The sequence below is a fragment of the Cebidichthys violaceus genome, unplaced genomic scaffold, assembly GCF_023349555.1.
Source record: "Cebidichthys violaceus isolate CVI_PGR_0920_01 unplaced genomic scaffold, fCebVio1.0.p SCAF_29, whole genome shotgun sequence".
NCBI classification, from domain to species: Eukaryota; Metazoa; Chordata; class Actinopteri; order Perciformes; family Stichaeidae; genus Cebidichthys; species Cebidichthys violaceus.
The window spans coordinates 989,151-1,017,148 of record NW_027176472.1 but is presented as its reverse complement, the minus strand read 5'-3'; the positions used below and the strand labels follow the sequence as shown (position 1 = coordinate 1,017,148).

Sequence of the window (27,998 nt, the reverse complement as noted above, 5' to 3'; positions counted from 1 at the left end):
CTCAGTGATCAGCAAGAGGGAGAAAGACACCAAGACATGCAACGATCTTCACGTCTCTTTCCTTTTCTCTCGCTCTGTCACGCCTCTTACAGTGAACGGAAATAAGCTAGTATCTGTAGTCCATCTCACGCTCTGAAATTCTCTCTCCAGACTTTCTAGAAACCTGAAAAGAGCTGAGAAATAAATACATCCATTAGCTAGACCCGCTGCTCCTCGAGGGCCAGTCCCAGCTGACGTCGGGACGAGAGGCGGGGTACGCCACTCGATTACAGAGCCAGAGAATTACAAATCTAAATTATATGTAGATTTATTGAGTCAGTTTTATTTTATCTGAGGATTTATGAAGCTCATAGGAGCTAGCAGAGGACGTGAGATACTGAAGATGGAACGACAGCATTCTCCACCTGCTGTGTTGGCCTGCGAATTAAACTCTACCTGATGTTCAGTCTCTCTGCCACTTCCAATAGAAATCTCACTGCATTCTAGTATTATTAAGAATTCTAAAGTTACTACAAGGAACCTTGTGTGAATCAATGTGATTCTGATGCCTCTATATGACCTTCACAAGTAAACGGGACCGTCAGGGAGAATATTGGTCTTTTCTCTAGTTATTCTCAATGCTATTCGTCAAAATGAGAGCTTCTCTAAAGGGACTCTGGTGTCCACTGGACAGTAATTTGATCAAAAATGGACTCGAGGTAATCTGGCTCTTCTGATGCACGTCATCGGGGTGGTGTCCTGGAGTCGTTGGGCGTTTGCGGGTCTTGCAGCAGACCTGACGGAGGTCATTCAGGCCTTGTTCTGCCTCCCAGTGACATTCTCCTGGCCCCACTGGTCACTCTTCTTCAGCCAGAGTCTAGATGGTTCCTAGAGCGATAGTGGATCATCATGTCAGCTTGCTTTCGGGGGCAGATGATGTTGAGAGTTTTAGGAGATTCCTGTCAGTGGTTACATTATAGCAAACCGTTGTATTTCTACAGCCGAGGCGACGTCTACAGTTTAGTTTTATGAGAAAAAGCACGTTTTCATTAGAGCGTCCGCATGTTGACGATATTGTCTGGGTTTCATGGATTCCATAAACTTCACAGTTAATGCTGTGAGAAACGCAACAGTCTGACTGCAGGCTGCAGATGAGCCGACAAACGGTGAGAACTCGCCGTAATAATCCTGCAGCCGAGACGTTAATTTATTTTGATAATCCGGAGGAAATGTGGTTCTGGGTGATTTTCCTTTTTTAAAAAAAAATGCTTTTAAGATCTTTTGATGGACTTCAGGACTTCATCCTGAGGACGACTGCAGTGCTGTAATAATCTCACAGTATGAATTTATAATCTGGAACTTGTGTGCATCGTCTACTTACTTTGGTCGTTGGTGTATATATATGTGTATGCCCCAGTTTGTGTATTAGAGTCAAAGCTGAGCATCCATTTGTCTGAAAACCTTCCCAATACTTAATAATTTACTACAAAATAATGTTATGTATTTGGTACAAGCGTATATATATATATGTAATTTCTAGCTACATAAAGAGGAAATATAGTTGCAACTGGTAATAAATGTTATTTATGGTGCAGAGGACAGAATACGTTTACATCCGGATGGTAAAAAGGAGTCTTCGGGGGATTTTGGAACTACCTTCAGTACAGCTGTAATTGTTTTTTCAAAGATCACCGGGGACATATTTGTTTGAAACTGTGATGCTTGAAGGCTCAAAAAGATATGCGACGTGTGTTTGTGTGTGTGTGTGTATAAATGTGCGTGACTTATGTGTCACCACACACCATTGCATGCTGTTACGCCACTTATCTTCATGCATTTTTTAAACGGAGCGGAAAGGGGCTTTAGATTCCAGGAAGACCAAAGAAAACATCGGAGTAAACGACACGAGACGAGGGGGAAAAAAAAGAGGCGTTTTATTTAGAGGAGTCGTTACTAGAATAGTTGTGTTGGGTCGGATGTTGAACGATGATGAACGAATTATAGACGTATATGGAAATAAATATATAATAACCCAAGTGACTGTGTGTTGGTGTACAGGGGTGGACCAGCTGAGGAAGGCTTCTGTGCAGATTTGATGAATATGATTTTGAACCTCCAAAAATCCAAATTGTACGTACAACTTTTACGATTGTATTTATATTTAATTTTTTGCGACTGATCCCAGAACTCAGCAGAATCTCCTCTTCTTTCTGCTTATAAATTCGACTCATAAAGCCTTTTTTTTTTTTTTTTTTGGGCCAAAGCTGAAGCGTTTTCGGTTGCTTCTCCCTCTTCATTGCTCTGCCTCTGACCTTTGCTCTGTGTTCTACCTGAGCACATCTCAACAAGCGGCGCTCGAGATGCAGTCCAAGCTGAAGACACCGGCCTCCCTCGCTAGTCCAGCTGTGGGACAGCTGTGACGGAATACAACGCTAGCTAGATAGAAAGACGGAACTGATGGATGAACCGCAGAGAGGAGAGAGGGGGAGGAATCTGTCCTCTTGTCTTTTGTAGTGGACATCAAACACTCCGAACAATAGAGAGTGGACATTAATCCCTGCTGCTGTGGTGTCATCAGTCGGAAGGGAGAATGAATAGCAGTGTGGGTGAAAAGATGAAGCTGCGCGTTGGCTGATAAAGCCGTGAATTGGAAGAGACCTCGTTTTGGACCAATGAAGTCCATTTCTGCTGGAAGCGGAGTTTCATAAACATCTGTGACAGGCGAGTGTGCAGCTCGACCGCTCCGCTGCTGCTGGAACATCATCGCAGAGCTTTAATCTGCGTCTCCGCGGGGACGTTCGCAAGCGCACAACGAGCCGCCGCCAGATGAAACCCGCCGCCACGATCGCAGCGTTAAACCAGAATAAAAAAAAAACAAAAAACAAGGGGGGGAAAAAAAAAGCCAGACTTGTATCGATCAAACCGCCTGTAAAGGTGCTCTGTGGTTCTGTGTTTGACAGCGGCTTTCAGCATCAACCGCTGCCTTCAAAATGATCAAACCCAACTTTGAACTGAACCGCAGCGTGATGAAAGATAGCCCGTGATGACTTTGACAACGGGTGTGTATTTTTAAAATCTCTGGTTTTGTTGCTCCAGCTTGTCATGTTTCCGCTTTCCGCCTCTAAACCGCGGAGATGCGCAGGCGAGACGCGCCGGTTTATCCAGGTACACTCGTCCGCGATGGAGTGCCGAGTAAACACCGGAGCGTACGGGAGTTCTATTTACGTCTCTCCAATCGCATTGGTGTCACCGAAAGATTGCCTCCTCTCGTTTAACTCTCCTCAACTCACTTCCTTTTATCTCGCCTCATCTCACATCCTATCAACACTTCAACTCCTCTCACTGCTCCTCTCTTCACCTTATCTTTCTCACTATCTCCTTTTATCTCGCCTATTATTGCATCCTCACCCCCTCGTCTCATCTGTTCTTGCATCATCTCACTTCGTCTCATTTTCACCCGGAACCGCTTCAACCTCATCTCACTTCATGTCACCTCCTTTTTCATCTCATTTATTGAATTCCCCTCTTATCATGCACGATCTCTTCTTCTCACTTCACCCTTTTTTTTTTTTTCTTCATTTTGTCTCGTCATCTTCTCTCATCTCGTCCCAGTTGATCTCATCTCGCCTCACATCACCTCATTTTAACCCTCGTCGGCGCGTCTCGTTTGAACTCATCTCACCTAATTTAATCTGGCCTCCCCTAATCTCATTTAGTGTCGCTCCTGTCCTCATCCTACTTCATCTCAGCTCACATCCCATCTCATTTCATCACGTCGCCTCTTCTCATTCAATCTCATCTCCTCTCACCTCGAGCCTTCTCATTTAAGCTCTTCTCCTCTTGTCTTGCTTCCTCTCTTTTCACATCACCTCATTCTCATTTCATCTCATCTGACAATCACAACACCTCTCCTAAAATCACTTACCCCCCCCCCCCGTTAACTCATCTCACTTCCCCTCATGTCCTTTCACATCACTTCCACTGCTCTCATCTCGTCTCATCCCTGTGGTCTTTGTCTTTTAAATTCACTGATTCTGTTGCTGAAGCCATCTAGTTCAGATTACATGGTAGGTGATGAGGAAACTAGTACCTCTATGGCTGCTTAACGCTCAAAATGTCAGAAGCCGATATCCAGTATATTGACCTGATTACTGCGTCCAAAGAGAGATTATTGAGGAAGAGGAGGAGAGAATAAGAGGCCGTTATTAAAACACATGGGGGTGGAAACGCGTTGGACTTTCTCCTTCCTGATTTCTGGCGGTGCGGTCTGTTGACATTCAGATCACGTTCCACTGCACATCTCCCAATTCCACCAAGGATCCACAGCAGCCATGTTGCTGCCCACACGGCCGTGCAGAGGAAGTTGCAGATTTTCAGGTTTTACTGAAAAACACCCAGATTCATTAAAAAAAAAAGAATCGGTGAAACTAGTTCTCATCCAGACACGTCCCTGTGCTCCCACAAATAAACACAGCGTGCTCAATTTAAAGTTAACGAGGTCCTGTGGTGACGAGAAAACCTCTCCGTCAATAGAGAGGGAAGATAAACACGACCTGTTGATTATTTATTAATTGATCAAAAACAAACAGCAAATGGTGTTTTTAAGATTTGATTTTTTTTTTCTCCCAGTTTTAATAAAATAAATGAATAAATATAAGCACCTGGGAGCGTCCGGCTGGACGGAGACATGGTCGTTGTCTTTATAAGGAGAATGAACGAGCAGTCACACATGAGTCACTGCTGGAAAATGACAGTCACAGCTCTGGAATTAATAACTCCGATATTGTTTGGTCTTCAGAGAGCAGCGGATTGTAAAAGATGTGTCTGCAGAGGGACGGGAGCAGAAACCTCTGACCGACTTCTTTACTCATTAAGTGGTTTTAGAAATCTTGTGACTGATATTTAAAAAGGTTTATAGGAAAGAATACTGCGCTCCATTTCATGTATTTAATCCTACTTATTCCACTTTTATTTGTTTGTTGATTTTATTTGATCTAGTCATTTATTTTTTATTTTATTCATTCATTTTTTTTTGTATTAATTCGTTTTTTAACTATTGATTTACAAATGAGCGTTAAACGATCTTCAACAAAAACCTGAAGGGTCGCAGGATGATTAACAGGAACCATACAGAAAACATAAAGCTAGAGTTATAGTTATAGTTTCAGGCTTTTTTTGAATTTTTACATTTTTTTTCTTGTGAATTTGAGTCATTTTAGCTTTTCGAGCCTTTAAAAAACGATCAATCAATCAAAGGAGTCATTTTAACAGAGAACCACTGCTGGATACAACGTACAGGAATCAGTGATGCTTATTTTTACCATCCGTGTTGCTGCACCTGAACGCACCATTTGCCTGACCTTTTTAGTGCATGTGTGTTTTTTTTGTTTTTTTTTAACTGGATCTCCAGACAGAAAGGAGGAAACAGTGAATAAGAAAATGCATCATTTCTTTGGGTGGAACAAATCTGTGTTGGGGATTCGCCCAAATAAATACTGCATATGGAAATACTGCAGTCTTTCATGGCAACAAAAGTAGGTCATGTTGCAAAACTACTGTTTATGGAACTCTGTGAAATCTTTTCATAACTATAGAGCACATTCTGCCTTCGCTGCGTGTAGGTGCACAGCTACAGTTTGCAGTGAGCTAACCGCACACACGCACACACGCACACACGCACACACACACACACACACACACACACACACACACACACACAATGAAGTGTTTTACTTTCAGGATGCAGTTTGGAACCACAAATCTAATCCTTATACCTGAAACTCCTTTGTGTTTGGTCTTGTGTTTAATATTTACTTCAACACTGTCAGCTGTGCAGAATTATTTATTTTACTCAGAGGGACTTGGATGTTCCTTTCAAAAGAACATTACGTGTGACTTTTTTGTTCAAAATGCATTTCTACTTCTTTGTGTTTATAAAGCAAAGACGCGCTCTAGTTACTTTTCCGTATGGCTGTGATGGTTCATGTCTCTCGTTTCGTTGTCTGCAGGTCTGTCTGGGAACCCCGTGGATTTGGAGAAACGTCACGCGGCGTTCGGCCAGAACTTCATCCCCCCCAAGAAGGCCAAGACGTTCCTGCAGCTGGTGTGGGAGGCTCTGCAGGACGTCACGCTCATTATTCTGGAAATCGCTGCCATCATCTCGCTGGGCCTGTCCTTCTACCATCCACCAGGGGGCGACAGTGAAGGTCGGTACAGTCGGTCTGAACTGAAAGACGCGGCCGGAGATGCTATCATGTTATATTTTGATGTGGGTAAATTTGTAGATTTAAGCAACCTGGGGGATGATTATATTCTAATATTTAAAAGTAATTAGACCTTCATGTTGAGGAAATATAATTTCTTGTAATCTATTATTATTATTTTATATTTGACTTTATTTTAACAATCCAATATTTTATGTATAGGACATTTTTATATGTTGATTTGCATTAACTTTTATTAAATTTTTAAGCATTTCTTTACATTATTAGTTTTTACATATTTAGTTTTTTATATTAATTAGATTTTATTCACTCCATCCTTTCTTAATTTATGTGTATATATTCATTATTTATTCATATTCATTATTTTTTTCTCTTTACCTATCAGTAATATAGTTTGCCATGTTTAAAAACCAACAGAAAATGATAAGACAAATATTGGTCTGTCTTTTATCAACAAATGGTAATAATTAGCATAAACTTGAATATCCAAAAGAAAGTAGAAAAATGTAAGATTTGCACATTGCACATATTTATCTGATGAAAGCCGAATATTCAACTCGCCCTCGTCCTCTCGCAGCATGCGGCGAGGTTGCGGGCGGCGTGGAGGACGAGGGCGAGTCCCAGGCCGGTTGGATCGAGGGCGCCGCCATCCTGTTCTCGGTCATCATCGTCGTCCTGGTGACGGCCTTCAACGACTGGTCCAAGGAGAAGCAGTTCCGCGGGCTGCAGAGTCGCATCGAGCAAGAGCAAAGGTTCTCCGTCATCCGCAAAGGCCAGGTCATCCAGATCCCCGTGGCCGAGATCGTGGTGGGAGACATCGCTCAGATCAAATACGGTACGAGACCACGGACTGGAATATCAAACCTGTTTTAATGTTAATTCTGATTGTTGCTACATTGATTTTTTTAGTCTTGTAAGTTTTACCAAAACCTCTCGGACGCAGAAAATCCTCAAACCATTTCTTAATGAACCTAGATTAGAGCTCTAGACCAGACCAGAAGAGACAAACCCAGACCAAAAGGACACTAAAGTATATGGACAGGGCTGTGGACAATAGATAGAAAGTGATGCATTACATGTGTAAGAGGGATGAAAGAACATTTAGATTCAAGCTAAGAAGGCAATGTGCTGCCTCTGTTATCTTTTTGTTGAACTTGGGTCTGAAGCCTCTCTGATCTGGATTTGTTGGATCTATGATACTCTTCTTTCTGTTTTTAGCATTAACAGAAGAAGCTAAACCGTATGTACTCGGCAGTCTGTGTTTAATGCAATGTTTCGGTGCTCAGCCTTCATCAGAGTATGAGAGGACTGCAGCAAAGAGCAAGAATGTGTTTACACTGCAGCTGTTTGGATAAATGAATGAAACGCACCCTCTTGAACTCTGCGCCTGCAGGAGACTTGCTGCCTGCTGACGGGATCCTGATCCAAGGCAACGACCTGAAGATTGACGAGAGCTCTCTCACCGGAGAGTCCGATCAAGTCCGAAAGTCTCTGGAGAAGGACCCCATGCTGCTGTCCGGTGAGTGCCTGCTCAGTCTCATGACACGGACAAACACTGAGGATTCTCTGTGGATTCTGCTGAGACCCTGAAACAAACGCATTAAAATCCTCTGAAGTAGGATGTGGAAGCAGATCTCATAACTAATCAATATGAATTGGAGACTACTGTGTGTGGGGACCAAAAGGATATCACATAACTTAAAGATATTTAACCTGTTAGTATGCTTAATATAAGTGCAACATTCCCCTCAACCCCTTTCCCAATGGACAAAATGCATCTCTAACATCTGCTAACATCTGGCTTTGATGTGATGGAAACATGACAAATTTTCGCCCCTTTTTCTGGCGTGGTGCTTGTTTCGGTGAATATATATATATATATATATATATATATATATATATATATATATACACAATAGATAATATTAACAAGGATTTGGACAATTATTATAATTTATTAACATACATTACATACAATTAATATGCTCTCCCCGAAGCCACCAGACTCCAGTCAGACAACAGACATTTTACCTCACTTATTGTTGTTAAACAGTTTATTCAAACTTACCAGAAACAAAAAGTTGAGGTTGAATGTGACACACCAGAAAAAAACAGAAAGGCCTTCTCCTAACCAGCAATGGGAAAGGAGTTTAACCTGCATATATGCACAATTTTGGAGGGAAAAGGGTCTTATGTTTATTTTTTTTGAGGCAATTCAATCTCTAATAGATGCAAAATTGTAGAGCTGAGCGAAAGGGGCAAAACTCATGCCAGATGGAGAGTTCTTTGTGTTTGTGTCTCCATAATGTCCTTCTATAATGTTTAACGACCAGTCTTGGTGCTTATCTATGGGCTTAGTGTGACATTCAGACATTGGAGGAAACGTCTTAGCTTCATGTTTATTCAAGGAGTGGCTCCCTATTATCCAAAGTTTGTTTGGACGACGTGAGACAGAACCTTTAAGCTGTTGACTCACGTCAAAAGCATGACATTTGGCAACCCTGGTTTCTCTCTCTGAGCATCAGAACTCATAACTAATCAAACTAAATATAATCTGGCTCACCCTTGTTGAGCTATAAAATGTTTGGTCACATCCAGGTACTAAATTTGACATCTATGAAGAGCAACAATTAGAATATTTAGCCGCATAAAGCGGTGTGTCATCAGCATAGAAAGATGCGCCATGTCTCCTGATGACACTACCAAGAGGAAACATACTGTAAGATTAAAAAGTAGTCGCCCTAAGATGGGTCTTTGGAACTCCACAAGATTATTTTAGCAAATTGTAATACTAAAGTCCAACAAAACTGTTGACAGGGGTCTTTTTTAGGTATTGAAATATGCAGCTGGAGAAAAGATTTTACGCCTAAACGCAGTCATGCAGTGACGGTAAAAAACGAGATCCAGTTGTGACTCCTGTCTTTTGAATCTCTCCTCAGGGACCCATGTGATGGAGGGATCAGGCCGGATGGTGGTGTCGGCCGTCGGCCTCAACTCTCAAACCGGCATCATCTTCACTCTGCTGGGCGCCGGAGATCACGACGAAGAGAAGAAGGTCAAGAAAAGTAAGAAACGAGACAAAGCCGATCCCGCCCGTCGTTGAAGTGTTGACGGTCATACGAGTCCACTCAGTGTGTGAAGTGTGTGGAGAAAAGAAAGACAACTCTCATCGTGTCCGCTTCTGAATATTTCTACTCTCCTGTTTGAACAGTGCAGATTGGAAATATTTGCACGTTTTTTTTTTTTTTTTTTATCAGCTGGTGTTGAGTTGAAGTTTCTCCTGTCGCTCTAGAACGACTCTGTCAACAGGTAGAGTTCATCCAGTCCGCGCTGATAACAGCAGAGCTGTTTGAAGGGTCTAACAATAGTTTTATTACACAAGTTATTGATCACTAAAGTGAATAAATGAGACCACGGATGAGTTCACCGGTAGTGGTCATATCTGATGAACGACAACTAAACACACAACTGACATAAGATTTAAGTACCAAAAGGGATGCGTGCAACAGCACCTTTTTTATAATTGACCGTTCACTAAACCCCTCCCCTAAACAGTGATTGTCCAATCATAGCTCAGCAACCATAACAAGGCACAGCAGGCCGGTCAGAGTTTGGATTTCTCCACATGTTGAAGTGGTGTGAATGGGGTTTGTAGTACGTGATACACTCTGCATCCGAAGAGTTTGTAGTGTGGCGTCATTGGTAATTAGCGTAAGCTGCTGCCGGTTAGCATGACTGGCTAACAAGCTTACTGTTGTGATGAAGGCTGTGCCTGAGAGAAACATCTGCTCATATGTTTTGTCTTGTTAAACTGTGCTCTGATAACACCAGGAAATAGCTGCTCCCCACCAGGACCTGTAGCTTTAGCCTCAATATGTTTTTGCGTCATTACTCGATGCTGAATTATGCCAATATGTACAGTATGTGACCATTAAATTCTCATTTATTTATTTTACATGCTTCTTATATTGAAAGAATCAGTTGGAAACATAAAAAAGTAAACTGGAGACGGAGTCAAATGAGAGTTTTCAAGTAAGTCAGGGGAGCTAGCAGTAGCTAGCGAGCTAGCTGGAGCTGATGGAATCTGGCAGTGATTTCGTTGTTTCAGTCACTGGAAAAAACAAACAAGAGGCTGCTTCTGTCTGAAATCAAGGACTTATTGTTTTAAATTGCTAATATTTTTAATGGTTAATCTTCCACTGTTTTTATTGGAAGCTGAATAATTGCTAGATGGGTAGATTTAACTGTAATTAATTCAGATTTGTATTGTACACTTGCAAATTAATGCATCGCTGTGAACATTTCAGTCAGTCGACGCTTGAAAAAAGACAAAATAATCCACCAAAACACAAAAAATCTGTTTGGTTGGTCACCTGAACAAACACTCCGTCCTGGTCTCATTTATTCACGGTGGTTTATGGCCGCTACACTGAGGTATTGATCTGACAGTGATGTAATGTTGGTTAAAACTGCAAAAACGTACCTTCCCCTGTTTACATACAGTGGATTTTTGAAGTGGAACCCTTCAAAAAGTCCAGACGGTCCTCGTACTATCACAGAGCAGTTTGATGTAAACCAACAGGCTTCTGCAGTCGGTCTCTATTGCTTTTGATTTGCTTGTGATCATGCTAACCCCCTTTTTACTCATGTCTCTTTCTTTAGTTTGTTTTTGTCTGATCATTTGTTTTACGGGCTAAAGTTTGTCAGGCATTCATCGTCAACCGGCTGAATGTACCAGCTCAGCGGAGAGAGACGCTCGGGTTCACATTTCGGCTTCCAGTCACTCATTTAAAAAAACAAAAGAAAAAAAAACAGTAATGAATTCCTAATGAGGACCACAAGACAAGTCTTTAGATTCAACTCCAATTAAACTGAAAATGAGCAGGAAAAAGAGATCCTTTATATCACACATGTGAGGGCCCTTATTGACATAATACATTCCCAAGCCCCTCTAATTCTAACCGTAATCCTAAAACCAAACCTGAACCTTTTAAGCTTCCCTCACTTTTAGTATTTTCCACGCCAAGTCTGAGACTTTAATTAGTCCTCACAAAGACAGAAGTGCAAGAACGCACACTGTTGTGCTGTTGTGTGTCTCTCGAGTCTCTGATAACAGCAGACAGACGGCACACTTTACTGTCACACATGGCTGCATCAACCCACTTAACACACAAGAATACACATTGAAACACCCACACACACATTCATGTATTCATGTGAAGTCACAGATGTGTGTGTGTGTGTGTGTGTGTGTGTGTGTGTGTGTGTGTGTGTGTGTGTGTGTGTGTGTGTGTGTGTGTGTGTGTGCAAACACACACACAAACACACTTGCAGCAGTTCAGTCTTTGTCATCAATCACAAACCACGAGCTGAATAACAAAGAGCTGTGTGTGTGTGTGTGTGTGTGTGTGTGTGTGTGTGTGTGTGTGTGTGTGTGTGTGCGTGTGCGTGTGTGTTCATGTTGGCTTTGACCTTGCCAAACCTCCTTTCACAATAAAAGCAGAGCGCTCCATATTAGGGCAACAAGAAGTTAATGCCCCTGCAGAGGAAAGTCCCCCTTGACCTCCACCTGTCATTTTATCTGATCAATACATGACAGCTGACGGTGACAACGATCACAGTTCAGATATATGCAGAGAAGGAAGTAAACAGAATCCATCAAAGTCACTTCAACACATACACACAACCTGAACCGGTCCACACATTGTTAGAGAAAACGTGCAGCTTTGTCGGAAGCTTTCCACAGCAAGTGTGTAAGTTGGAGGAATAAGTGCTGACCAATCATTATGTTGACAAAGGTCGACGGTAGAGAGACGACAGGACGTTAAATGAGAGAGAGACTGCTGCCCCTGCCAGACCTCAACCAGCACCTTAAAGGAATAGTTCACCCACAAGTAATAATAAAAGGTTCTACATACCACTCACCTCCCTATACATCATTTTCCGCGTGCTCCGCCCTCTTGAACACTATTTGAAAGAGAACTTTTTTGGGGCCATAGAGAGCCTTGGGAGGTGAGTACTATATACAATTAATATTATTTTTGAGTGAACTATTCCTTTAACCTTTAGCCACCAGGGTGACACAACCACCACGAATGTTAACCCTTCAGACTGACCATCTGCTCAAACCAGTCCAACCAATGGCTGTAGAGAATGTCCTTCTACAGGGACAACCTAGTTCTTTTAGGCCAACCCAGAGGTTAGCGTCGCCCTGGTTTCCTCTGCCAAAAGTCACATGAATGCGATTTTTCCATTGGATTTTGGATTATTGCAGAAAAATCTGCTCTGTGACAAACAAACAAACATTTATGATGCTTACACTTTGATGATTTTTGAAGTGCGAGTGCAATCGGCAGAAGTAAAAAGCCAACATTAGGCTATAAAGGAGCTACACCAAGGTCACAGGACTTCATGTTGGAATCTATTTAGCCATAAACCAAAGTACTAAGCAAGTTCAAATTGTCCAAAAAGTTATTACAAGTCATCCTCTGGGCACCATGAACATCTGTTACAAATGTCATGACAATCCATCCAATAGTTGTCGAGATATTTCGGTCCAAACTGAAGTGGTGGACAAACATACTGGCAAGACACGGATTATTTAAAAAAAAACTGAAACCGGCTAAACCGTTTTTGTGCTGAGACGATCACAACAAACCACATTTAGAAACATGTCGAATTGGATTATTGATCAATTGAATTGAAGATAATAATGTGTAATTGTTTCATATGTTATTCTTTGACATTCAATCAAATTCCTGAATCAAACTTGTATGTGTGTTGATCACTGATATATTGATGAACTGATTAGCTCTGCCGTCAAACGCTGTTGGTTCTCCGCAGCAGGAAGTGGCGTGTCTCTCTCCTCTGATTGGTCCATTCCTGCCCACAACACACACACACACACACACACACACACACACACACACACACACACACACACACGAGACACACACACACACGACACACACACACACACACACACACACACACACACACACACACACACACGCACACACACTTGTGGGTTTCTATCAGTTTGAACTTTGTGTTCTCCCTCAGTTTGATTTGATCTTATTTTTCTTTTGAGCCATCTTATCAGCATTCCGCCCTCTCTCTCTGTCCGAACAGGTAAAAAACAAGGACCCCCCGAAAATCGCAACAAAGGTAACCCCTCCATTCATCCATCTGCCCCTCTCTGTCTCTCCATCCTCCCTGTTACTCACCCCCTCCTCACCCTCCACTCAGCGGCAGGAGGGGAGTGTCCAGTCCATCTCTCTCTCTCTCTCTCTCTCTCTCTCCTCTCTCTCTCTGCTGTATAAAGGGGGACGTTCTCTCGCCTTGCTTTACCTGTAAAAGGGTGCAACTCTCAACCTTCAAGTCTTTGACAGCCAATCACAGCGTTCATACTGTCATAGGGGTGATTATGGGATTCATATTTGTGCTTTTCGTTCTCAGAGCGTGTCGGGACGTTTTGAGCAAAAGACACTAGTTTTTAAAACTACATTTATTTTGTGGAGAAATTACCCGAGAATAATTTAATTTGAGGGAACTAAAAAGTATGTTTTGATCAATAAGTGCATGAGTTTAATATTATTCATGTTGGCGCACAAAAGTAACTCTCCAGTTAACTGTCAGTAGTCATTGTTTCAAGCTAATATGCCAAAAATATGCCAAAACTTAGCTGGTCAGTTTCTGAAATGTGAATGTTTTGCTGTCTTTCTTGGTCTTTTATGACGCCAACTAAAAACAAGCAATGTTTACATACATATTGTTAATATATCATGTTGGGTTTTTGGAAATTGTAATTTCTATTTTCTGATTTTATATTTTACATTAATGGCTAAAATAAATATACAAATATATTGACAATGAAAATAATCATTACTTGGCACCCTAGTGTTATCCTAGTTATATAAGTATTACACTCAATTCAGTTATTTTTAACTACTTTAATGAAACTTAAGGCCTTCTTTTTGTCATGTTAGCCGACTAGCTTAATTCTGCTATATCTTATCTGGCTAGTTAGCTAGCTAGCTACCGAGATAACTAGGTTACAAGCTAATAAAATACACATTAACTTCCAGAACAGAATTTGATGATGGTTGTTGAAAACTAGTATGTGCTTTGGTTGATCGAGTAAATAAGTACAACAGAGTGAAAGAGGTCATCATTGTGTGCTTAGGTTGTTGATATCTAACACAAAGTACACTTATTGAGTACAAAAACAAATTATCTTTTGAGAATAATTTCTCCACAAAATATAATTGATGTTCTTGCATAAACCCAAATGTCCCATCGCGCTCTGAGAATTGAGACACAAATGTAGCTCCACCAGTGAGGGGCACCGTCACATGCCAGTCTGTCCTCTGAGGTGTCCTTCACGGGTGACGCTGTGTCGAAATCAAGCGCTCCCTCGGTGCTTCCCTCAATATTTCACATTCGAGGGATTTGACTGCTGTGTGTTTGTGTCGATGACGTCATTGCTCCAACCTCCAAACTCGGACCAGCCATCCGTCCTCAATGTCCCGTGTGATCCAACACATGTCCAACTTCCTCTGCAAGCTGTCTCAACACACACACACACACACACACACACGCACACACAGCTCCCCTCTTCCCGACCTCCCATGGCTTGAGCATCTGCTGTGGACAGAATGCTTCTTGATGTACACAGAAACACACACACACACACACACACACACACACACACACACACACTCCTTGCTCTTGGACGCTCATCACACTTTTGCACACAGGAATAATTCGCAGAGCTGCAGTCACAGATGACCTCCAGTAAAAACACACAGAGAACGAAATCCGCAGAAACACCTTTAGTCAGAATGACGACTTTGTAGGTTTTTTTCCAGTCGTGGAAGAAGTTTTCAGGTTGTTTTACTTAAAGAGTAACTTAACCCTAAACTAAAAGTGCCTCTACCCTGGATATGTAAAACAGAAAAAAGCCTCTTTTAGCATGAAAACAGTATCCACATGTGCAGGGCTTTGAGGGGAGCGCTAGGGTTAGTCATCAGCTAATTTTCCATGCAGAGTTTAGCATTTCAATCAAAGCACAACACAAGCTTTTTATACCTTGTTATTGACTTGAAATTAAGCCGTTAGCACATTACAAATACTGGTGAATCGGTGTTAATGACTGATTATCTGGTGATAGCATGGTGCTCTGGTAAGCTGTGAGAACAGTGTGGATGAAACATGAAATTTGACTCATTCAGCGGATGGCTAGCTAGCTAGTTAGCTGTATCCAGCTAAGTAGCTAGTTAGCTGTATCCAGCTAAGTAGCTAGTTAGCTAGCTAGCTATGGTGGAATTATCAAGCTAGCTAGCTAGCTTGATAATTCCATCATGCTACAGTTACAGAACATAAAAAGCACCACATGAGCTGCTGGGCTTGGTCTATGTTACTTTAATGTGTAGCCACACTATTGTTTTCAACTTACTGTTCATGATAGCCATCTACCTTTCAATTAGCTTATGTTAATTGTTAGCGCTATTTCTAGCGCTTATTGCTGCTATAGTATGTTTGGTTTTTTGCTGTAGAGGACAGTCACTATGCATATTTATAACACAATATGTAGAATTGAAATACTTGGTGCTTAAATGTCAAAATTAGAACCTTTATCCATCAACATCAATATTATCATATGTTTTCAGCTATGTGATGAAGCATTTTCCAGCTGTTCAAAGAGGGTTTTCTCAACCCATAAAGTAACACCTTATGGAATTGAATTCAAAATCACCACATCTGGAGATACTGGAAGAGGTTTTCACTGAACATGAAGGGGATTAAAAGGTAAAATATTATTATTATTATTATTATTATTATTAAGTATAAAGTTGCATAAAATCAAAATGCTCAATTAAACATTCCACTACACATTCCACTATTGGTAACTTTAGATTTCTCACCGGTCTGTTTAGCTCATTAGCTCATTTTAGCTCCTAGTTTTGGTTTCTGTATGTCTTTAGTTTCAGCAACGTTTGCACCAGCAGCTGTTTTTCACACAGCTTCAATGAGTTATTAATATTTCTTTGTGTCTGCTGGCTGTAGAAGTAGACGGCTGTTTATACTTCATATTGTGTCAGAATTATGTTTCCGTTAGTTTACGGTGGAGTTTTTCTGCCCCCTCGTGGCCAAAAAAACAATGACTGCAGCTTTAAATCAAACCCTCACAGTTGGTTAATACCTTCAAACGCTTCTACTTTCCTGTTTCTCCCATCACTGTTAAGCTACTATCACTTCCTGCAGATGTTTCACTGTGAAAGCCTGCTAGAAAAAAGGGAGTATTAGGGCTTTAACTAAGGATTAACTTCATTGACTATTGATCCGACCCTCACACTTTCCTGAAGCCCAATTTGACGTCTCAAAATCTAAATTCAACAAAGTAAAACCCACAGATATTCTGTTTACTATCGCATGAGACTAAAGCAACAAAAGCCTCACAAACATAAGCTGGGACAAGCTTGAAATATGATTTAAACAATTAATCATGTATCAAAATGGTTGGCAGTTAATTTTCTGTAAATGGGCTGGTTGAAAAATCAACTATTTGTTTGCGGGGAAATGATGCCGTTTGAGCTTCTGAAAAGCTTTTAAAGGGAGACATCTGCGCAGGAAATAACACAACAGTGATATAAATAACAGCGAAGTAGAAGCAACTGGACAAAATAACAGAATGAAAACAATATCGGTGTTAAGAATAATGAGCAGCAGAGTGGTGAAATTACTCCTGCTGTGCTGAAGTGTTTGTATGAACAACAGATTAAAGGAGAGCAAATCAGAAAACTGGGAAGCTTCTTAAAATCAATTCAAGTACAGCAGAGTCATGTCATTTCACCACTCTGCTGCTCTCACTTTCTCTTTTTAACGCCAATACTGTGTTCATTCCCTCAGTCACTTCTATGTTGCCTTGTTGTTTTATTTTTTTCCCCCCCGATTACTGTTAAATTAGCATTAACCAAACTTTCTGCAGATGTTTCACATTAAAAGCCTTCCAGGAAAGGTGGTATTTGTCCTTTTGAGCTGCTGGAAGGCTTTTAATTTCAAACATCTGTGCAGGAGGTGTTTAGAAAAACAAAACCAGGCCTCATTGTTTTTGAGAGTTAGTGAAGGATTTCAAATGTTTTCCCCCCATCACACATTTCCCCACATTTATTATATTCTGATGAATGTGACTGTCTGTTGACACTGTTGAGCAAACCCAACTGATCCAAACAGTGCCGTGATGTTTTTTTTGGCTGAAGCGAGGCTGTCGGTGTGTGTGTGGGAGTTGCACCCTTGCAGTATTAGTGGGCTGTGGGCTGTCGTCTGTTCCGTTTTGTGTATCCTCAGTTCCTTTTCTTTTCGCCTTTTTGACTCCTCTCAGCTCTCTCACTGTTGCCTCCTTGCAGGGTGTTGCTCAGGACTTCATGTTGTCTCGTAATCACTGTTTGACTCTCTCCCTCTTCTCTGTTATTTCTCTGTCTTGCTGAAGTCTCCTGCAGCCTCCACAGCTCCGCAGCCTCCTCTACCTCCACCTGTCTATCTCTGTCGTGGTTCTGCATCGCTGTCGTTTTTTCCTTTTTCTTTTTTCCTGGGGTGATCCTTTGAGTTCGTCTTCTGTTTGTTGACTTGCTTTCTTTTCTTCTTTTTTTTGACTGTCGAGACACTCCCTCCCCTCTGCCCGCCGTGCGCTCTCTCCCATGGTTCAGTGCTGCGCCTTGTTTACAGTTCTGTGGTTGGTCAGTGGGTCTCAGTCCTGTTCATGTGAAGCTGTGTCAGTTAGTTCTATGTTGTGGCTTGTTTTCAGAGTGGACCATGTGCATAAAGCTCCACAGCTTCCTGGTTTGACACCGACTCATCCGCACATTCAGGCTGTCTAAATGTCTCGCTGAGGTCATGCTGTCATGAAATGACTTCTGATGAAACTCGGTGAGGGCAGTTTTTGGGATAGAGGTGTCCAAAAAAAAAGACAACAACATATAACTTCATGTTAAAGATGCACTCCCTGCTTTTGCTCCCGTTCCACAAGCTCCCTGTGGATGTTTTCAACAAAACATGAACAGTGAGCTGTGAGGAAATGTTGGTCATCGTAGCAGATTTCTTCTGTCGGAGACGCTGAGCCCCATGCAAGAACATTTTCGTCTTCTTATCCTCTTTTTTTGTTTTCCATCAGGTTCCGTCGTTGTAAATCCTTCGTCTTCACTAGATGGATACCACCTGTTCGTTACGAGGTGTACTTCTGTGAGATTTGGTCGTTAGCTTAATCGGTGCCCCAAAAGTGCTTCACGAGGCGATGTGCTCTGCTGCATTTGTAGACGAGGAGATTTGTTTACAAAAAAAAAAATGTCCCCCAAGAGTGAAAAGAAGACTTTTCACGCTTCAAGACGTAAATTAGCAGACAAAAAACACAAATCAACAACTTCAGTGGGAAGTCGGTTCATAATGCTCATAATTAGCTTTATTCCATCAATCTCAATAGAAACGATGGCATCCCCTCAGTGGCCACTTTATTAGGTACACCTGTGCTATTTAATGCAGGCCATTACAATAATACTGCTCTGTCATAAAGTTGACTTTTATGATGCCTGTAATGTTCAGGGTGTTTTCTGTCGCACGATATGATGTAGTCCAGTGCAACACCACTTTATTATTTTACATAAACCAGAACAGTTGTATTGTATTGCACAGGCAAAGCAAATCTATTTGTGTGGCACCGTTAAACAACAAGGCGATTCAAAAGAGCTTCACATGAGAAATAAAGACGAGATGCAGACGAAACACAAGCCAATGTAATAAGACGAGATCAAAAGAGACACACACACACACACAGAAAGGATTTAAAAGGATTAAAACAAAGTTAAGTAATTGGCCACTGAGCGTAGGTTCCCATGTCTACATTAGCACTTTAGCCACAACCCCTTAACGCATCATTAGAAGAATAAAAACGTTCTCAATAACACTTCTACATGCAAAAAATATCACCCTAACGCCATTAAAACCTCACAGCGCTCCCACCTTCACGCTATAAACAAAACACAGGAAGCCTCTTACACGTCGATCTATCTATCTATCGTCTATCTGCACATGAGGTAAACAACGGGCCGAATCCTCAACGCTTTCAAAAGTTCTCTTTTCTTTTCGGTTTGTTTGTTCTTGCATGAGGTCCAGTCGCTCCGTTTGTTTCATTTCAACTTCAACCTACTGCTGAAAAGAAACGGCACAAAAAAAAAGACACTATTATTAGACAATAGACATTATTAACACTCCCCAACAGTCAACTTTGATTTGTATTTAAATTCCATTCCCTGGTTATCTTTTTATACATCACGGCCAGAGTTTCTTCTCCTTATCATGAAGCTTCTTCTTGGTCATCCAGGAATCTAGACCTGCTTTATGTCCATGATCTGTTGGTATTGTTGGTTCCAGAAGTGACGTTGACGTCGGCAGCAGTGACTCTCCGACAGGGTTCACTAAGGGGACACTGTGCGGTTAGCGGATGGATCGCAACATTTCCGCTATTTTAAAGTGGAGAAATCCTCCCAGGTTCAGTCAGCGTTGTCGGCTCAAGTTGTTCGCGAGGACAAACTGCGCATCAAAAACCCCGGCGTGTCAGATCAGTGTAGGTCTGCTCTGTTCGCAGTCAGCACCAGCTCACATTTCTTTGGTATGGAAATATGACAAACAGCCGTGGATGGAGGGAGTGCAGCTGAATTCAATGTAAGCTCTCTTCAGCGGAGATCAAACAGATGAAGGCAAAAAAGAAAAAAAAAAAGCTCCACGTTACAGTACTACAGTCCAAACAGGATCCCAGCTGATGAAGCGAAATGCAAATACGCAGTTTGTTTATGCAAATGAGGAGCAAAGCCGCCGAGCAGGACGTGAAACCAGACTTCGTAACAGCCTCGTTCCAAACTCTGATGTGAAACAAACACAGTGTGTGTGTGTGTGTGTGTGTGTGTGTGTGTGTGTGTGTGTGATTGACAGCCCCCCCCTCGGGTTAAATCCTCTCTGTTGTATCTGCTGTTCTCTGTTCTGTCTGCTGCTCTTCATTACGAACTGCTGCTCCCAACTCGTCTCTCTGAAAGCTACCTGGACCTTTTTTTCCATGACTGTTCTGTGATCATACATTGATGAGACGCGACTCTTTGCATTCAGCCAAAGGGTCACCATGTTACCAAAGGTGTTAAAGTTGATAAAGAGTCGGAGGGTCTCTTCTGATCTCTGAGAAAAACTCGTCCGGTCGTTTTCAGCTTTCCCCTCCGACTGAATCTGTAACGTTTTCTCTGCCTCTCTGCCCTTCATCCCCAAACCACTCCTGCTCCCTCCTTTTTGTTTTGGAATTTATTATTATTTATTGATTTAATTCATTCACCTTTTGTCAACCCGTCCTTCCTTCCTTCCTTCCTTCCTTTCCTTCCCTCGTCCTCTGCTCCCGATCATGTTGAAAACTTTCCTCTCTTTTCCATCGTCATTCTTTAAAATACACCCGTCTGCCTCTTTCACAATATTTCATCACCTTCTCCCTCCTCGCCCTCATCATCTTCGCCTCTTCTTCATCACAAACCTTTTCCTGACCTCTCCTAAACCTCCTCCTCCGCATCTCTTTTTACTCTCCAAACCCCCCCCCCCCCCCCCCCGACCCACCACCTTATCAACCCCCTCCCTCCCCCTCCCAGCCAAAACCCAGGACGGCATCGCCCTGGAGATCCAGCCGCTGAAGAGCGAGGAGGCCGCCGAGTCGGAGGAGAAGGAGGAGAAAGAGGAGGTCAAGCCGGTGAAGAAGGTCAACGTGACGAAGAAGGAGAAGTCGGTGCTGCAGGGCAAACTGACCAAACTGGCTGTACAGATCGGGAAGGCTGGTGAGGAGCGCGCACACACACACACACACACACACACACACACACACACACACACACACACACACACACACACACACACACACACACACGCCACAGACAACAGTTATGCATCTAAAACTCTTAAAGTGGCAGTAATAAAAAGGGATGAGGGGATTGTTCTTCCACTAGCATTTCCATCAAAACGTCATAACTGTGCATAATACTCAGCAGTATTTAACAATAAATGCACATTAAAGTAAGTGATGGTGTTGGTTGCAGAATGTACTAAAAATAATCAGCCACGGCAGGGGGGGGGGGGGGGGTTAATGTGAGGGGAGGGGCAACGGAAATAAATAGGTGTAATGGAAAATATTCAAGCAACCATGTAGTCAAAATTATAATTAAGGGGACTCAAGCGCAGTTATAAAACAATGGGTCTTCAGACGGGATAAAAAGGACCCTCCTCTCCACTTCATCCAAACAAAACGCTGTGAGTGCTTTGAGCTACATGCTAACGTCAGCATGCTACCATGCTCATGTTCAGAAGGTATACTGTTTACCGTGTGCACCATCATAGTTTAAAGTACAGCTGAGGTCGTTACGACTGTCGATCATTTTGCAGGTATTTCGTCAAGTATTGGAGAAAGTGAACCGTTGACCTGATAAAGTTTCAGTTGGTCGTAATTTGCAACTTCACCGCTAGATGTCGCCAAATCCTACACACTGGCCATTTACAATATCACCAAAGTTGTCGCATTTAATTTCATCCATTTAATAGTCGATACTTTTCAGTCTGGAATTTCTAAGGTTCGAGAAGCTCTGAACGCAGCACAGCTTTAGCAGGTTGATGTGTTTTGCTTCCGATCAAAGGAAAGAAATCGACGTTGTGACCGTGTCTGTGGCAGCTTAATGACGTTGACCGTACTTTACAGCTACGAGCGAGGCTAAAGTCACAATACCAAAGCCTCCCGAAGCTGATATAGAATGAATAGAAAATTAATAGAAAAACCAAAGTTGTCGGATATTACTCGCTGATCAAATCAACCGTCTGGTTTAAAATCACATCCTGCTGAGTGTGAAATTTAAAAATGAGGGGAGGGGGGGGGGGGGGGGGGGACGTCACGGTAAAGTCATTGGTCACACCTTCATTCGTGTGCTTTTATTTACTTCAATCGTCCTTTTACACACAAGTGTTTCAAAATGAACCGTTTGATCCTCAACCTGATCTTTTCTTCTCTTTGAAGAACACACAAACCCAGCTGACTACAGCACTGATTGGTGATAGCATGTTAGCTAACGAGATACAACATGTAAATCAAGCAGCTTTTTTTTTTTTTTCTTTTGGTGGAGCTAGCAGTTTCCCCCTGCTTCCAGTCTTTTAGCTAAGCTAGGCTAACACCTCTTCGGGCTATCTCCGTACTAGACGCACACAGATGAACCCGATGGCCGTCTTCTTATCTGACTCTGGGGAAGATGGAGAAATGTGGGACGGATCCTTTAATAGCACACAAAGTGATCAGGCAGTGGAGAGACCGAGGGTCAGAATGCACTCAGTTTTATTGGGAACATGACTCATCCCATGAGTTGAAGGTATTTTATGTGCTTTTTCAATTGACCTTAATACACAGAGGGGCTTTTCGGGACAGGTTTCAGTTCTAAACTACTGAAATAGAATTTGGGCCATAACACTTTGACAGAAGGTGACTGACAGGAGAGGTGAAGCAGAGAGACACCAGCGCTGCTTTTCTCTGTTCCACCTGGTCTCCCCTGATTCTGACGTTATACTCGGGGGAGGGGGGGGGGGGGGGTCTGACTCAGAGGCAAATATTTATGAGCCAAAAAACTTTTTTTTGTCTTATTAAAAGGAACAGTGTGTGGCATTTAGGTGGATCTATAAGAAGAAATGGAATATGATATAAATAATCACCTGAAAATACGACTAGGATGAGCCTTTTATATCTACATAGGGACTAGTTCCTCTTCAGGGAGTGCGCCTTGTCGCACGGCCGTGTTTCTACAGTAGCCCAGAATGGACAAACCAAACACTGCCTTTCTAGAGAGCCTTGGACTTTCTGTTGGTTTCAATCTGCAACCTCACCGCTAGAAGTCGCCAAATCCAACACGCCGGACCTTTAAAGTACCGCGGCTTCCTGTTAATGTTTCTCCTAATATCGCTTCCTTTATTTTGCATCCAGACCTCGCCTCCGTTGCTAAAATATAAACCAATCGTACTTTTTTGCCTCTGGTTTAATCAGATACACCGCCTGTGATTTCAGTGCGTTTTTACAAGCCTTACATATGCAAATGTTTCAAAGTGCATTCAGAAGTCGGTCAAGTCAAACATTAAAGGATGAATGCTTTCACCAACATGAAAGTTTATTATGACTTTATTTGATAATTGATAGTAAAGAAATAAAACCGAGAGAGAGATCAAAAGGCTTGGAATTAAAAATTGAACCAATTGTGATTACATGGTACAAAACTATTTTTGATAGCCTCAACCAAACCATATTTTTACTTACAGTTTGTTTGTTTTCTTGGAGTTATTGGACATCGGATTGTCCCTGAATGCACCACCATATGTGTTGCCACAACAAAAACACAGGCTGATCGCTGTAATAGGATACCTCCAGTAGTGTAATTCATATTTGACGCCATGGAAACCAGTGGCCTCCAAATACATAGATCGGACTTGACACCGGCCGGACCCGTGCTTGTGTTTTGAACTGGGCTCCTTCTCACCAGGTCTGATCATGTCGGCTTTGACCGTCGTCATCCTCATCCTCTACTTTGTGGTCGACACCTTCGGGATCCAGGGCCGTTCCTGGCTGGCCGAGTGCACCCCCATCTACATCCAGTACTTCGTCAAGTTCTTCATCATCGGCGTGACGGTGCTGGTGGTGGCCGTTCCTGAGGGGCTGCCGCTCGCCGTCACCATCTCTCTGGCTTACTCCGTCAAGGTGAGCAGGATGGGGGAACAAAGGGGATTGTGGGAAATATAAGATCCTTACACTTCAACTTTAAGGCCTGTTAGGTCATAAACTTCCCTAAACTATGTCTTAAAGCAAACCCTAACCTCTGCCCTGCTTGTCCATATTTCAGAAAATGATGAAGGACAACAACCTGGTGCGTCACCTGGACGCCTGTGAGACCATGGGCAACGCCACGGCCATCTGCTCGGACAAGACGGGCACGCTGACCATGAACCGCATGACGGTGGTGCAGGCGTACGTCGGCGACACGCACTACAGAACCGTGCCCGAACCCGACGCCATCAAACCTGAGACTCTGGAAATTATGGTCAACAGCATCTCCATCAACTCGGCGTACACCACCAAGATCCTGGTGAGAACCGCCGACAACCTAAACCAAAGCTCTCGTTCGCACTTTCAAAGTCAGAATGCCCGGTGCTCTCGATCAGATGCCTCTGTAGCCGTTAACATCACATCCAAAACCTTTTTGTCCCTCCTCAGCCTCCGGAGAAAGAGGGCGGCCTGCCTCGCCACGTGGGCAACAAGACCGAGTGCGCTCTGCTGGGCTTGGTGCTGGAGCTGAAGAGGGACTACCAGCCGATCAGAGAAGAGATCCCCGAAGAGAAACTCTACAAGGTTTACACCTTCAACTCCTCCCGCAAGTCCATGAGCACGGTGCTGAAGAACGCTGACGGAGGCTACCGCATGTACAGCAAAGGAGCGTCAGAGATCGTCCTCAGAAAGTAAGAAAAGACATCAAGTCATCTGAAAAGTGTTCATCCGCCGGAGGGAGCAGGGGTGGAGGGGTGACACTTCTCATTGTCTCTTTCCAGATGCTCCCGTGTCTTGGACGCCCAGGGTCACCCTCGCGTCTTCAAGCCGAAGGACCGCGACGAGATGGTGCGAAAGGTGATTGAGCCGATGGCGTGCGACGGTCTGAGGACCATCTGCGTGGCCTACAGGGACTTCCCCGCCGAGGCCGGGGAGCCCAACTGGGAAAACGAGAACGACATCCTGAACGAGCTGACCTGCATCGTCGTGGTCGGCATCGAGGACCCCGTCAGACCTGAGGTACACAGACAATCTGACCCCGCCCACTCCTGTATCCACCTGAAAACACTTCCTGTCATCAACACTTGATGCTGGGTTGTAGTCCTGTTTGGAGTGTTATTATAGGAGCGTCATTATACGTCCTACTTCATCTATGGTTCAGTACCACTCATTGAGGGAGCCTCATTGTTATTACTGATGTAGAACTGGTTAAAAAAACAGGGTTAAAAATATGGGAGGAGCTACAGAAAGTAGAAGAAAGAGACATGAGCTCCCCAGAAGACGTCATTTGAGAAATTTAATATCGTCTAATATCGTCTTTCTGTTTAAATGTTTATTTTCCTGTATATTAAGGCTCCTTCAATAAATAATAGGCTAATAGTGGTTATTCCTACATAATCATTTCTATTTATTTCTAATCGTTTCACTGTGTGGCGCACATTGGCACGTTGTGTTTAAAGCAGCTGTTGAAAAAGTTTTCAGCGCACGTGTGAATATTACTATTACCCCTCCACCTAAAGCCACGGTGCGTTTAAGGTCTGTGCTGATAATCGGTGTAATGTAGTCTCTGGCTGCTTTCGCTGCTACAGAATGAGTCCGGTTAAGTTTGAAATGTCCTGTTCCAGTTTGTTCCAGAAAGAACAAGGAGAACACTGAGCGTAACCCGACCGATCCGACAGGCTGCTCATAATTACATTCAAGGAAAAATGTCGGGTTGAAAACATTCAGCGGTCCGTGACGGAGGTGAGATAAGGGAACAATATGAACAGTGGAGTGTCAGGTGTTCGGTGTGAAATGAAGCCTGTCGTGAAGCGTTGCGGCCTGCTGCTTTTATGGAAATAACTTGGGAGAGCAGCAGGTGTCAGGGTTATCGCCACGCGGCCTGTGACGCCACGGACGAAACCCTTCAGCTTTGAGGCACAACATTCCTAAACCCCTCCCTTGTTTCTGTCGCCGTACGCCTGGCAGCTTTCCATTCTAGTGCAGCACACAATTCTCACCGATTTACCCTCATAAATCACCACTTTTGAACCAGCGGCAGGTTTATAGACGATATGTACGCGATATTGTGCCGAAGCTAACGGGTCCCAGGTGAAACGTCACAATGGTCGGGGCTCCCCTCTGACTGGATCAAAGACGTGATGCGTGTTTTTGTATTCGTAAGCAGACACAGAACTCCTGCCGGCCTCCCTCAAAATGCCAGTTTGAGCCTCCTGCTGAGCAGAGGAAGGAGCCAGCAGCTCTGTGATTGCTCACAGATGTCTGTCTGTATCTCTTTTTTTGTTCACTCTGTTATCAGAGATGAATGAGGTCTCCGGTTTGGATAAAGAGCAGCTACAGCGGAGAAACCTGCTGCTGTTGTTGGCTGAGTCTAGTCCAACATGTTGAGGTCTGAAAATGTGGTTCTGGATCTGTTTAACTCACCACCAGACAGACGACGAGCGTGTTTTAAATCTCCTTTTAATCCGATTTATAGGTGAGGAAGAGAAGCTGGCGAGTTTCTCCGAACATCTGTGCTCCTCTTTCAGCTCTTTTTTTTTTTCCTGTGACACGTCTTTCTCTCTTCCAGGTACCCGAGGCTATTTCTAAGTGCCAGCGCGCCGGCATCACCGTGCGCATGGTTACCGGGGACAACATCAACACCGCCCGCGCCATCGCCACCAAGTGTGGCATCCTGCTGCCCGGAGAGGACTTCCTGTGTCTGGAGGGCAAAGAGTTCAACCAGCAGATCAGAAACGACCAGGGAGAGGTGAGTTTAACGTTAAGCCATTTGAAGTCACAGCAACTGAGACCTTGACGTAAAGTCAACATTCTTTACTGTGTGTGACTTCACATGAAGCTGCTGTTCTACTTCTCTCGTGTTCCATCTCTAGGTGGAACAAGAGCGTCTGGACAAAGTTTGGCCCAAACTACGTGTTCTGGCTCGTTCCTCGCCGACAGACAAACACACTCTGGTCAAAGGTGGGTTCAGTATTACGTGATGTTTATTCTTTAGCATGTTTTACTGCTGATTACATGTTGTTGTTTTTGTGTACAAGGTGAGATCTCATATGCGTTGAACTCTAGTTGAGCTACGGTTAATAGTCGAGGAGTGTTGAAATTCCACTCTTTTAAATGGAGAATTGTTGTTGTTGTTGTTGTTGATCAGGTATCATCGACAGCACGGTGCTTGAAACCCGGCAGGTGGTGGCCGTGACGGGAGACGGGACCAACGACGGCCCCGCTCTCAAGAAAGCCGACGTTGGCTTCGCCATGGTAGGCTCCGCCTCCTCCTCTCCACAGCGCTTCACCGCTTCACTCATCCGCTGCTCCACTTCGCTCCGCATCGTTACCAAAAAAGAAAAAGAAAAAACAAACCTTTTTGAGTTAATTACATTTCTCACGCAGCCATGAAAACACGGTATTATCTCTAAACGTCATCCTCAATAACTCTGGAGTTTTAATGCCGTGGATTCATTAAGATAGCCGTGAAATGGAAAAATGAATCAATAAATGTCGAGCTTGGATGCTCGTGAGCGCCGAGTGCTGCTTCTCCAGAGACCCGCTCGCAGAGAGGGAGACTGGTTCTGCCTCTTACTATTTAGGCTCATGTCTGTCAGACATGTCACGATTATCAAGAGGGCAAAAATAATTTGCATATTCACAATATTATCCCAATATTCATCAAAATATGCTTTGAGCTCTTAAAATAGCATTAAAAGCTCACATTTATGTTCAGAAACACATGTTTTACTGCATCACAGATATGACACGTTTCTGTTTTTGTGAAAAACAAAACAGATGAGGTCTTTAATGAGGTGATCACAAATCATCTCACATACAGTGAATAATCTCAGTCTTACATCCTGGTCACAGACAAACCTGATCCCTGATCTCAGTCCTTTAAATATTCAAATATCAGTGAGTTTTGTTCTATTTAGTCATGAATTTACATA

General features: G+C 43.0%; 1 protein-coding gene across 7 annotated transcripts in view; it reads left to right on the top strand.

Annotated features, from left to right (window-relative positions):
- Positions 1-27,998, top strand: part of LOC137880580 (plasma membrane calcium-transporting ATPase 1-like) — an 87,091-nt gene that overhangs the window by 36,311 nt on the left and 22,782 nt on the right. For 5 of the 7 annotated variants that reach the window (XM_068721998.1, XM_068721993.1, XM_068721992.1 and 2 more), the window contains 13 exons: positions 5,988-6,185; positions 6,781-7,038; positions 7,597-7,722; positions 9,143-9,268; positions 13,335-13,370; positions 20,879-21,061; positions 23,786-24,000; positions 24,143-24,385; positions 24,514-24,755; positions 24,846-25,083; positions 26,633-26,812; positions 26,937-27,024; positions 27,212-27,318. In XM_068721998.1, coding sequence (XP_068578099.1) covers positions 5,988-6,185; positions 6,781-7,038; positions 7,597-7,722; positions 9,143-9,268; positions 13,335-13,370; positions 20,879-21,061; positions 23,786-24,000; positions 24,143-24,385; positions 24,514-24,755; positions 24,846-25,083; positions 26,633-26,812; positions 26,937-27,024; positions 27,212-27,318 — 2,240 coding nt within the window. The remainder of the gene's footprint in view (positions 1-5,987; positions 6,186-6,780; positions 7,039-7,596; positions 7,723-9,142; positions 9,269-13,334; positions 13,371-20,878; positions 21,062-23,785; positions 24,001-24,142; positions 24,386-24,513; positions 24,756-24,845; positions 25,084-26,632; positions 26,813-26,936; positions 27,025-27,211; positions 27,319-27,998) is intronic. The other 2 variants (XM_068721996.1, XM_068721997.1) reach the window with 1 other exon arrangement.